This window comes from Manis pentadactyla, chromosome 1 (genome assembly GCF_030020395.1).
Source record: "Manis pentadactyla isolate mManPen7 chromosome 1, mManPen7.hap1, whole genome shotgun sequence".
In the NCBI taxonomy this organism is placed as follows: domain Eukaryota; kingdom Metazoa; phylum Chordata; class Mammalia; order Pholidota; family Manidae; genus Manis; species Manis pentadactyla.
Window position 1 is genome coordinate 135,621,854 of NC_080019.1, and position 14,093 is coordinate 135,635,946.

A 14,093-nucleotide genomic window follows, 5' to 3' on the forward strand; every position below is an offset into this window, starting at 1 on the left:
CTTTAAAAAAATCAACTTTTTTATTAACCATATATCTTTTCCAAAGGTTACAGTATCAAAATATGCATATAAAAAGACTAAAATTTGTTAGTAGTAGCAAATTGAAAATAGAAATATAATGAAACATCTTTTAGCCATCAAAATCATTTATTCAGAGGATTTTCCTAGCCAAATAATTTGGCCTAATTTTGATATGACATCTGACTTGTATGTTTAATACCATTGCATAAAGCAGAAATATCCTTACAGCCACTCTTATCTCTGTGCCTTGTGTTTTCAACACATTAAAGTGTTTATACCACTTTACTAGAAGTGTAAAATAAAACCAAATAGTACAGTACTTCAGGTTCTTCAGCAGTCCTTCATATTTATACCACTGTAATGCCATCAGTCTTGTAAATATACTTCAACTATAAAAAAAAAAAAAAGATGTAAGAATTTGGATTTTTCAAAGGTAAATTTTTTTAAACTAACATCAGTACTTTTCCCCATCACACCCACATCTTAAATACCTAGCTTTGAATTATTTGACTTAACAGAATTCCCAGTAAGTTCTGTTGACGTATAGAATACCAGAAAAGTGAACAAATCTTAAGGATACATAGCTCAAACAAAGGTTTGAAAGTATGTGGAATTTAAAAGTGTTTGGAACCTTAGCAAGTTTTTTAAAGCCTGAAGAGACTTTTCTAGTTTTAATATTACCTTTGATAAACCATATACAACTTTTCATGTATGTCTAAACCATATTACTTTTTTTCCTGAAATAATAGTGAATTCAAACATGAGCATATTTCCTAGGCTAACCTGGCATCACAAAGGAGATTAGTTTTATTTAAGGTTGAGAATACTTTTTAACTGTTAGCTATTCCCTTAGGGGTCCTAGAGAGTTTTGTGTGATAATGGCAGATTTGTGGACAATTGTAAAAGTGTCAAGTCTCAAATATTTTTGTTATGGAGTTAGCAGATAGCATTTGTTCTGTCAGTTTGCTTGCGTCATAGTTATAAGCTTGTTGGGAAAATTAGAAGCCTAACAGCCATACTGTCAGAAAGAAAATATTTTTGGCACAAACCTAGTAACCAGACTTTTCTCTCCACATTAGATTATTATAAAATCTACATCTCTTATTAGTGCTGACAACTAAGTGGCGGTCTGCTTTGGTCATTTTGCATTTGACTGCATACTAGACTGACTATTAGAAGATTCTGCTCTTCATTGACTACCCAAACAACCCCCACCTTGTTCCAAATTTTATTTAAAGTAAAAGAAAGCACTCAATATAGCTTTTCCAATCCATTCCTAATGAAATCAAACCATCTGTCTCGGCAGCTGAGTCTTAAATTCAGTTTAATAAGCATGGGACACAAAAGTTTGGCAGACTTTTAAAATGCTAATTAGGACTCTAGGGCTTATAACATCTCCTAGTCTATGTCCCTTAGATAACTCCAGGTCTGCTCTAATGAAAACAAAACATGGCTGCATAATTTAAGCTAGCAGTTCTAATCAGGCTGTTTAAAGCAGGCATAGTCTGTGACTGAATGATGATAATAGGTTTTAATTCTCCATTTTATATTTGTAGGCATAACTGCACAGCTCTAAATTTAGAGATTAAACTCATACATGGTCATTTTTAAAATGAAAAGTATGAACTGGTAAGTTCTATTACATCAATACTAAAGTGCTTATTTCTATTTTTTTAGTTTAGTATTTATCTCAGCATATAATTTTTTTAGCAAACCTCTATGATTTCACACTAAGCATTTATATTGACTTCTATTCAGCTATCACTATTAGTGATTTCTTATATGATGATTAGGAAGAGAAAAAAGCCTTATAAACACCTTTCATGTGCATTTACCTTGCCAGAGTAGCCATCCTATCCATTTTACAAGTAACAAAATATTCTTAACATTTTTATTACTGTGTGCCAACAATGTGTTTAATCCTTAAAATAACCCCACGAGGTAGTTATTATTATTCCAGTGTGGTTAAGGACTCAGAGGAGTTAAAAATGCTAAAGATCACAGAAAACTAAAAAATGAAGTCCTGCCTTAAAACCAAACTGAAGCCCATGCTCCACGGTGCTTGATCCAGCTCATTACCTGTAAAATCTACCAAATCTTGAAACTTGTGAGAAGGTTCAGTATCAAGCCAAGATAGGAGAAAAAGAACGGATGCAAATACTAGATTAAGCAAGTGAGAATACAAGACACTATATATTGATTATCAACTAGTATAGTCTTGAAGTTCCCTTTTACAAAGATTTCTGAAAAGTGTGTGACTAAATCATTTTATTTGCTTGAACTATAAAATTGCAAAAAGCACACTAATGATTGGTCAAGGGTAAAGATCACAGAGAATTAGTGATATTAGTAAGGTCCAAGTTTACACAGGCTTTTTTTCTTCTTAGTTATAAAATATTTGGTGATGTAACATGGTATACAATGTTCTCATATTCTCTGGAGTTTGTATTCCAGTTGTGAGGCAGTAACACTGGGGATCTGAGGGGGAAATAATATCCCTATATTATAGATGGAGCTTTATGGCATAGAATTATACTGGGAAATTATCACATAAACACTAGTTACAAAGGAGTCTCATGCAATTCCTGTTTGAAATGTGCACACTCTATACACTGCAGAAAGCATTTCCTGTCTCCCAATTTAATGGCATTTTCACATAATTTAAAGGATAACGGAAGGAACGAAATAGAGACACATCTAACTTATCAAAAGCAAATTCACCAGCACAAACAAAAGTATGGAATTTCATTGTTTCTACAGAATAGCTTGCTACAGAAACAACTTCTTTAAATTACAAGCATAATCATAGGATCCTTGCTTGATTTCATAGGACTTGAACATACCAAGAGTAATGCTATAGATATAGCTTGGCTTAAAAACTGTACCATTATATATATAAAATCTATAGAGAACACAGGTGGCAACCATTTCTATCCAGGCTAGAGGTTTAATGGATAGCTTCTGTATATAATTTTAGTGTCATAACTGCAAATGTATGAACTTAACTGGTAATCAAAGCAGATTTATTTTGACAATCATAAGATTAAAATTGCCCAGTGTTGGTGAGAGTGTGTGGAGAAGCAGTCACATACTGTTAATACAGGCTTAAATGAGTACAAACTTTTTGAAGGGCAGTTTAAAATATAAATGTGCATATCCTTTGACCAAACAACTGTAGTTCTAGAAATTTGTCTATGTAAATGAACAAGGGGGTTATTATCCATGTAAAATTGTTCATTGCAGAGTTGTGAATGGCAAAAGTAAAAACCCAAGTAACTAGCTACCAATGAATGAACAGTTAGAATTTGAACATCTATTCAGGAAAATACTGTGGAAAATACTGTGTAGCCATGCACACACAAAATGTTTATCAACTTGTAATGACATGGACTAACATGTAAGTTGGTGAAATACTGTAAGTGGGGAAAGAAAAATGTTGTCTAGGATGGTGCCAAATACTGTCTGGAAAAACAAATAACCCAATTGTTAATAATAGTGTTCTCATAGTCAGGGAAAAGGGGGCAGATACAGAGAACTTTATTTTCTACATTGTACATTTACTTCTTTAGATTTTTAAACTGAACATTATTACTTTGTAACTGGAGAGATAAAAAAAACAAACTTTTTTTTTAAAGCACTTTAAGACAAGTTCAGATTTATTTTTAGCAAATAGAAATACTGTATTTGTACTTAGTCTTTAATAAACATTGCATGTTTGTTTCACAGGCAATCCATTACATTTATGAATTAAGGAATTGCAATGTGGTTACATTTTATTTGCTGATCAAACTGTTGTAATAGAGTGGTAGTATTATATACTCTCTAGTGTTTCCAATTAAATATATTAATTCCATGAGAAAAATTTAGTACTTTATGGGAGAAAGTCCCTATTATTAAGAAAGAATGTTAAATACCTGGAAATTTTAACAGTAGGAAGGAGTGAGTTCTATACAAGATTAAATTGTAAAAATTTGCTACAATACAAAAATCATTAGAAAAATATACCATATATCTAAATTATTCTAAAAGCTTTACTTTTCAAATTATGTAAAGTCAACATAAATTATAATTAAAATCTCAATGACATTTTAATGGAACTTGAAACCCTGATTTTAAGCTTACATGGAATAATTTTTAAGAATAACCAAGAATTTTCTTAATGTACAGGGAGTGTTCTTTTATGTGATTTATCAATATACAAAGTGTTAGCACAGGAATGAATTAATACACCAATGAAACAATTACAAGTGTAGAGACAAGTTTAATGTATGTGGACTATGACTTATCAAATTGAAAATAATTCACTAATAAAAAATTAATAGTGAACTATTTGGCTATGCCTTTTTTTAAAGTTAAATGCCTATTTCAAGTCATAAAAATATACCCCAGACAGATTAAAGATAAAATGTAAATTGTGAAACTATAAAAAGTACTAAAAGGAAATATGGAAAGAGATATTTACAAACTTCAGCTTAGGAACATTTTCCCCACAATGACATGAAGATTGGTGGTTTGGAATTGAAAAAAAGTTTAAATCGCATATTCAAAGACAAAGTTAAAAGGGAGAAAACCACTAAATGTTTAGAAGAAATGTATCTTAATATACAAAAAGCTTCTATATGTAATTATTTAGCAGCTCCAAATACAGAGAAACAAATGGCTAAAAACAAAAGATGTGCTAATGGCATACTAATGATGGGAACTCTAAGTGGAAGCCATGAAGTGCCATTTTTCATCTAACAAATTGACACATTGAAAAGATGTGGTTTGCATTCTTGGTGGAAGGTGACTTGACAATGTCAGAAAAACTTCTAATGTGTAGTAAACTAGTAATGCAAATTCTATAAATCTAGAAAAAACATATGGAAATATATTTGCAAATGTACAACAATTAATGTACAATTTTTGAAGCATTATTTGCCATAATGAAAGATTATAATTCACTCATACTATGTAAGGAACATGAGGCCAGGAAAAGAATTATCTGTCTACTGATGTGGAAAGATGTCCACCATATTGTGTGAGGTGTGAAAATAGGAGCAAAAGTTGATAATAACTTAATAGGTTTATCATAGAATGAAATGAGATGATTAAAAGACCTCAGTACCTGGTAAATACATTGCTCAATAAATTTTACAAAAGGTGTGTGAAGGGTGAGAAGAGGTACAAAAAGTGAGGACAATAGAACCTGCCTAGATTTATCACAGGATAATGTTAACCATTTTATAGTTCATATGTACGCAAACATGTATGCGCCATTTTTCTACCCAAACGGAATTCATGTGACAGGTACTGCACGTAAGTGCTTTCCACTCGCTGATGAACCTATGTATGTTCTAATATTCTCATCTTACACATGAGAAAACAAACTCTCTTAGAGTACTCAAGTCAGTTGCCCCAGGTGACCCAAACTAGCAGGGCTCAAACCCAGGCAGTGTGACTCCAGACATATGCTTTAAGGAGCTATATATAGAAGGTAGGAAAGATAAACTGTTAATAGTAGTGTGTAAGCATTGTTTTTGGTCATTTAGAAAGCAAAAGAATAGGTATTTTGGTTTTCTCTTGGTTTAGACTGGATTTCAATGAAAAGGAATTATCATCTTGTAAAAATTATTGGCCACAAGAGGGCATTAGATACTCTATTCCAACTTGGAAGATCCTCAAGTTTGCTTTTGCAATTAATAACTCCATTCTCCCTGAAAAACAGTAGTTGCAGTTTAAATCACAGTTATTCCTATGGACCTACAGGTAGAAATTGCCACTGGTAATGGAGAATTTTTAATTATGTCAGTTATCATACACAACAAAACATTATTCGAATTATTTTTGTTACTAAATATTGTTCATCTAAGGAGCACAGGAAAGTATCACTAATATCACCTATAATCTGTCCAGAAGGGATAACCACTGTTAACTATTTTATTGGATGGAGGAATATTTAAATGAGAGACCTTTTATGTACTTTCACACTACTGTGTTAGGATATGAAATATATTCATTTTATGGTCACACAATTTGAAAATGTGGAACATTTTCTTATGTCATTGATTTTTTTCTAAGCCATGGTTTTTAATAATTTCATTGTATTGATATGCATGTGCCTTAATTGATTTAACTGATCTTTATCGTTAGATACTAAGCTACAGATCTCTTTTGGAAATGTCTTTTCAGTCATGTATCAAATACCACCTTTTCTGCAGTGGGTTGAGACGAGGGGAGCATTCCTCTGAAGTCCAGAAATAAACGGACAAGCTGATCTTGTAATAGAACTGCCAGTATTTTGAATTCACAAGTGGAAAACAAATGGATAAAATTCTTAGGGTTACATTAGTAAGTGAAGCTGTAAAATTCAACAGAAAAAGTGCGATTGACTTTGTTTCACTAAATTCAGTGGAAAAAAACATGGTTTTTGCATCTTACAGATCATCCATCAAACACTTCTAAAAAACAAGTGAAATAAAATTTACTGATAAAGATAGTTACTGCTCTAGAGGGGGTGAGGATTTAATAATATGGATAACTTTTGAATCACTGTTGTATATTTGAAACCAACACGAGATTGTATATCAACGATATTTCAATTTTAAAAAAACTTAGAAAAAAATTACTGATTGAAAATGAAAGTGTACTGTCTCTAATGGAGCATAAAATCCAGTTTCGTCATCTGAGTTATTACCAAGTGAAATCGACTTCATGTTTCCTAATATTGCCCAGTGATAAGACAGACCATAATTAAAATCTGATATTAATAGCTAATAGTCCTTTGGTAAATAACTTTGAAAATACAGTTTGTCATGCTTGATACTGTGAAATCTGGAAAGGAATGCACAGAAAGCTAAAATACAGGATCTGACAGGAATTGGCATTCAGGTTTACAATAAAATACTTCCTCCCTGACACAATTGGGTGTCCCAGTCAAAAAAGTTTAAGTGGGAAACATTTAATATGATATGTCCCTTAGATATTTTAGATGTTTATAATACATCAATATGCTTTCAGTCACCAAAATACATCAATACTCTTTCAGTCACCAAATTTTTGATGTAGAGTTAATAATTTTTCTTAGAATATGGGTCTGTTGCTATGAGTTATTTGTGTTTCTCATCTCCATAGTCTACATAATATATCTATCCTAACTTAAAGTTGGTTTCTTTGCAGTCGAGTGAAAATGTATTTTTGAAGCAATGTACCAGCAGAATAATTTCCTCAGATATGTTTTCTAGTACAGTTGATATATACAATTTACTTAGACTATGTAACCAGCAATATAACAAGCATAAACAAGCTCAGAACTACAGTGGACTCTGGTCAATCATACACCCTCCAGGGCCACCAGGGGCCTCTGGGAGAAGAGGTGCCGCTGTTGATGTTCAGTGTGCCTTATGCACAGAAGCAGGGAGAGGGCACCAGTTAGGCCAGAGTCTGCTCCCCTCCTGCTGGACTTCTCCCTGGCTGGTGTTGCTGGGGGAAGAAAGGTGAGCAAGAGCCACACACCCTGTAACTCTTTCCTTTCATATGGTTCTCTCAGGGCCACGATACCAGACTCGAGATACTAGAAAAATACCAGACCAGGAATCAGGAGACCTGGATTTCGTTCCTAACCATGTGGACTTGGGAAATCAAAACTTCTCTGGATCTTGATTTGTTCATAAAATGATACTACACTAAATAACATGGGCTCTAAGTATTTTGGGCTTTTTGTTTTGTTTCTACAAAATTTGAACTGCTATGTAAATTTTCTTCACTTAACTATTCACAAATCTTTTGCCCATAATACTACAAAAAATGTTTAAATCAAACCTACATGAACATGTTCATAAAGCCCTGTTGGCTCCTATACAATCTTTTAGTTGGCAGGGTAGAGATTACATTTCCTTTCATGTAATTAATTTTACTTTGTGTTCGGTTGTTTCTGTGAACACCTAAAATGTCCTGTCCTTGTCAGTAGATCAAGACTGGTGGAGGCTGAATGTTGGAGGACTGAATTTCCAACAGGTTGTCCGTCTCAGCAACTGGTATCTTCTCTATCAATCTCTCCTCTCAGAATTGCAAGGTCACTCTACTGTTCCCTTGAAATATCCTCACTGTTGACAGTTTTGGGACTACGTGAGAGTAAAATGTCCTACTGAGCAAACTTGGAAGAGCACAGTGCCAGCAGCTAACGTTCGACTGAAATAGTGTCTGACAGCTGACCTAACATGATCTAGACACATCTTCATCTCAAGTGCAAGAGAACTCATTTTCCTCATCAGTTTTGTGCTGATTCGTAAAATTGCTCTGGGCAGAAGTCCAGAAACATGAAGAAACCAAAGATAAATTAAGAAGAAACACAGTGATTATACATGGTGGTGGTGGCTTATTATCACACAGAGCTGCTACAATTATCACCAACAAAAATCACTGAGAATTCACTTTATGAAGAGTTCGATACAAAGATGCTCCGCCTGTGAGGAGGTCTGACATCTGCTTAGGGAGAGGAGACAAACACATGAAAAGACAGGAAGGTGACCCTCAGCTTCCTCTGAGGGCACGATTTCAAGGTGGGAGAAGTCAGGTTGAACCAAGACACTTGAGGAAGGAATAGAGTTACATGGTCAGTCAAGGGTAAGACCACAAACAGTCAAAGAAAAAGGATAATCTGGCAAAAGAAAAAAAAAGCTGCATTTCATATAACAAATGGCTAATTCATTAATATTTAACAGCTCCTCCAAATGAGCAGAATAGTAATACAAAAGAAATGGGCAAAGCATATGAACATAGTTGTTAAATATAATTTTTTTAACATAGGAAAAGATACTTGATTGAACAAATAGAAATAGAATTTTGAACCATGAAATAATTTTCTTCTCAGAGATGAAGAACGATTGGAAAGTTGGATAGGAGTACTGGTGAGGATTTGGGGGACAAGCACTCAATGCAAGCGTAAACTGCTACCTGCTTCAACACTGAAGAAGGTATTTTAATAACAGCTGTCAAAATACTCCCTATGCAGTACCCTCCCCTTCTAGAAATTTACCTTAAAGATGTATTTACACATATGCAAAATGAAATAAATACAAATATACTGCTTGTAATTTTACTTATATCAAAAAAATGGGATCAATTTAAAGGTCATCAATTGGAGACTGGTTAAATAAGTGAGTGTATTACTTTGATGTAATATGTAGTTTTGAAAACAGTTTTTATAGACAGGTAGATAGACACATAGATAATAGATAAATGTGTCTAAAACTTTTTTGGGAAAAAAAATACATGTATCTGCAAGTATGTAATGAAGTATGTTATAGCAAAGAGCCCTTTGTGAACATCTACAGCCTGGCTAGAGTTTGCATAAGTTAAAAGCTGTCCAAGAAAACTTTTGAGCAAGAGATTGAACTTGTTTTAAGAAAAGTAACTCAGAAGTGGAGAATTGTAATCAGCCCTTGTCTAGAACATAGTTACAGAGCAATGGCCATCTATTTGCTTCCATGGTCAAATGAGCTCTTGTTTTGTTCTAAAATGGTCCATGCCCTCTTTCTCTCTTCCTGAGGTTAGATGCTCCCAAGTCCTATATAAGCAACAGTAAACGGATGGGAAAGGTTGTTTCTTTTTATAAAAGCAACAGTTGTGAAACATAATAAATTCATACACTTATTGAGCACTTACTCTTAGCTGCAGTACCAGACCCTAAACTGACTATGCATAAGACATTCATGATCCAAACCCCATCTGTACTCTCAGGACCATTTGCGGTCCCATTTCTGTGTGCTTAGCCTCTTCTGTTCCCCATTCTTCACTCAAATGCCCTGAATTTCGCCTCTTCCCTCAGTCTTCTTCCCTTCTAGCTACCTATCCTAACCCCTCCCACTGTATGACCTCACCTCTACTTCATGGAGAAATGGGAGACTGTGGAACTACATACCCTCCACACAGCCACGAACCTCTTAAATCTGCTCCCAACCTCACTTTCCCTCCTCAGGTTCTCGAGGCCACATTCTCCTTGCCCTCCAAATTAATCCCACTACATTCCATTGGGCTCCTTCCTCTTTCCACCCCCTCTCCACAGCCTACAGAAAGTATTCTCAAGTCTTTCCCATCCCCACAAACAAGTTAACCTTTGTTCTACTCTAGTTATGGAGCCCTCTGGCTGTCTCTTTCCCTTCATGGCCAAGAGCATTAAATAATAACCTAATATGGTTTTCAAATTAGATCTTATGAATCAGTCTTGTCAGGAGCCAGTGGGGATCTGGTGGAGGCAGGAGATGGAGAGGCAAGCTATATCCATTTCATCTTTATATAATTTGGACTCAATATTTCTTCTGAGCCAGTTTTACATACTAACTGTATTTCTGCTTCCTTACATCTCTTTCAGGCTTCAACCCCCTGAACTAGGGGTTGGTTCAGTCGTTCCCCCCAGAGCTTGTCATCAGGGACCACCTCATTCCCCACATGGTTTGTTTTTGGTCTTTTGTGCCCCAAGAGGCTGACGTGGGGCCTCTTCTCATTCTCTCCTCTTTCCCGACTGATCTCACCCTCTTTTGTACCTTTAAACTACATATATGTTTGGCTTAAAAAGGCCAAAACATCACTTTTTTCCCTTACCAGTTCCTCAAATTGTGGACTAGGGATCATAGCATCCACAATAATACCTTGTTGAAATGATCTGGTGCGTAAAAACCAACATCAGTTTCACTTAAATCCCACAATTTAACTGTCCTAATGACTTAAATGTGCTAGAAGAGAAATAGAAAGGTTTTGGTAGTGATGTCATTTAGGTGAAATATTTTAAAATCCACTTACTGTTGTTACAATGCTGTATAGTTTAAAAAATTTTTTCACTATCAAGTCAGATGAAAATCAGATTTAGAATATGCAATGAGTTAAAGACATCCTGGCTTATAGAGATGGAAATTCTTTACTGTTTCCCATTACTGGTATTTCCCTATTACACATGGAATGATCCCACAATCTAGTTGTATTATATGGTTGGCACATGTTCTAGACTTTTGGGGATGATCTAAACATAAAGGAAATTGAATTATATGTAACCATATTTATATTTAATTTTATGTAACTGGTGCTGCTTTTGACCAGTGACAGAGAAGGCAGACCATTTCCTTTCTTCATGGTGAGTACAGTATCACCGAGACTTTACTTCCAAACTACTCTATCTATTCAACGTCACCATTTACATACATAATGAACTTTTGAACTCAACGTTTGAAATCGAACTCCTTAGCTTAACTTTCAAAGAATCAGGGCTCCAGTGTCTACCTTTATTTTTCTCTACATTCTCTGCCATGAGTCCATCTATTTTTATGTCTTAAAATCTGTCTTCCTGCTTCTGACTGCCAAATCTGCATCTCCACCCCAGCTTTCAGCTTAGGTCTGGGTTTGACTCACCTGCCTACAGCCAACTCGCGGAGCTGCTAACAGACATAGGACTCTCTACTTCCAAGTTTGCTTCTCCCCGTCTTTGCCAGCTCAATGTCACAATTTTCCACTCTGTTGCTCCTATCAAAAATCTAATATCCTTCACTCCACATGACCAATCCATTCACTATTAACTTTTAAAATATATATTTAGGATAAACTCATGCACACACACATGTCGTGCCTGTATATGTATAGAGCATTTATGGAAGGATAAGAATCTGCCTATACTTCTCACTATATACTCTTATACTGTATGAATTTTGTGCCTTGTGAAAAATTTTGTTTTAAAATTAAAATTTTTAAGTTATGCCTCTTGAAGAGAACAGGGGACCAGAAACTGAGCAACATGAGAGAATGATTTACATATGCTACATCCTGTGATTAGAGACATTAAAAATAGCTATTCATAAAAATTCTCATAAATAACTTCCTTAAAAACTCTATTTTCCTGGGAAAAGTTTCATTTTGTTAGCAAGATTAATAAGGAAGAACAAATCCTTAACATTCATTAACTACTTCCTTTTTGTCTGACCAGTAGATGTAAGGTAACTGTATTATGGCCACTCCATATTTGAAATAAAGATAGTACATTCATAGGGTTGGGGAAGGGGGAGACAGAACCGTGAAATAACTATGCTGACATACTTATTGAGGGATTGATATTTGTAGTATACCACTAAAAATTAAGCAAAGAAACTCTCTGGGCATGTGTTCCACACCAACTTCCAGTCTTTTATTAGTCCTTCTCCATAATTTCTAATCATTACTATTGTTATAGGTTGAATTGTGGGCCCCAAAATTGCTATGTTGCAGCCCTAATCCCTAGTATCTCAGAATGTAACCTTATTTGGAAATAGGGTCGTTGAAAGATACAATTAGTTAAAATGAGGTTATTAGGGTGGGCCCTAATCCATTATGACTAGTGTTCTTAAAGAGGGGAAATCAGGACACAGAAACAGACACACACAGAGGAAAGGTGATGTGAAGATAGAAGACAATCATGTACAAGCCAAAGAGAAAGGCCTGGAACAGATCCTTCCCCAACAGAACCAACCTTGTCAACACTTTCCTCAGACAGAACCAACCTTTGTCAACACTTTGACCTCAGACTTCTAGTCTCCAGAGCTGTGAGACAAAAATTCCTATCGTGTGCCCAATCTGTGGTACTCACAGAAGTCCTAGCAAACTAATACAATTATACACAGAAATTAATTGTAAATGACTAGTCATTCAGAAGACTAATCATTTTTAAAAATCTGAAAATAACTCATCTTTTTTTCAAAAATGATCTTCTAAGAAATGGTGTTTTAGTTTTCCAAGTAGGTCTCCCTAAATTCTGATACCAATAATATCATTAGTATTATCAAAATTAGGCCATTAGTATTTAGGATGTATTTTGGCTCACTAAAGGTGTACTCAAATATTTTTGAGTTCCTGAAGCCCAAGAATAAACTATTCTACCACGGGTGATTTAGCACAGAAACTAGTCAAATGTAAAGGGTTTTCCAAACAATTAAGAGGTTCCCATGTTTAAGTAATAAAATAACCTGGGAGAGAAAACAGTCAATGACTTCAGACCTAGTCAGTTAGAATTTCTGAGGAGGGTTTTATAAATTTACTTCTAAAATGCTTCTCAACTTTTCTAGTCTTTATAATAATTAGGCTTGTTTTTGTGTCTGCTTCTATTGAGTCAGGTCACACCATTCCACATTTATGCCAGTTAACTTTTTAAGTCAACTATAGACTTTCCTCTTGCACACACTCACTCTTTTCCTCTTGATACTGACTTTTGGGAAGAGGCCAGGCCAGTTGTCTTACAGAACATATGACACATATGTAAGACACAACCAACCTTAGTGCCATAGTTTCCTTTCTGAAAACTCATTCAACATTTACTGAGCAATATGCAAGTCAGTTAGGCACTGAGGAGAAAGAGGGGCAATCCGGCTTCAAACTTGTGAAGGGACAACTAGAACACAAAAGTTTTATGCCATAAAAGACCTGTACACGCAATGTGGAGGGCCCAGATGCACCCCTAATATTGCATGTGAGGGGCAGGGGTGCGAATCAGGAAAAATGACTCAAAAGAGACAGTGTTTGGACTTTCACTTGCAGGGCACACAGTGCCTCTCTGGTTGAGGCAACAGCCTGCTCACAAAGGTGTGAAAGCATGAGCCCCTAGCTTTCAAGGAGGCTATCACATCAAGGTGCACACAGAGGTGTTGAGAAAATAAACCACACAGAAATGGAATGGACCAGGAGAGACCTTCTATACCACGTTAAGATGATCTGGTTTTTAACACAATCCTATTTATATTTTAAGATGACAAATCCACTAGGACTTGGGGACAAGGCCTTAGGGAGAACCCAGACCCCAGTAGTGTCTGGTACTTGGCTGGGGATTGACATCAGGTTTTACCTCTAGTTTCCTGTATCTTTTCCCACTTCTCTCCTTCTCCATTAGAAATTTCACAGCTCAGCAGTGAAATGAGAAGTAAATTGATCAATGACCTGGTCCTGAAATTTATTCCTTGGTTCTTCATTAACTCCACAAATCCATCTTTTTCTGCAATGACCTTAGGACATTTTTTTCCTATGAATAGTTATCAAATTAAGAAAAAACATTTAAGTAACCAAACAACATATCACCTTTAATT

At 35.1% G+C, this 14,093-nt stretch overlaps 1 protein-coding gene across 3 annotated transcripts in view; it reads right to left on the reverse strand.

Annotated features, from left to right (window-relative positions):
- Positions 1-17: 17 nt before the first annotated feature.
- The window catches only part of CXADR (CXADR Ig-like cell adhesion molecule), a 53,709-nt gene continuing 39,633 nt past the window's right edge, over positions 18-14,093 (reverse strand). The window contains exon 8 of one of the 3 annotated variants that reach the window (XM_036881454.2): positions 18-410. In XM_036881454.2, the coding sequence (XP_036737349.2) occupies positions 369-410 (42 nt within the window). In that variant the 3' untranslated portion in view covers positions 18-368. Of the gene's footprint in view, positions 411-13,411; positions 14,030-14,093 lie in introns of those variants that run through there. The other 2 variants (XM_057501671.1, XM_036881453.2) reach the window with 2 other exon arrangements.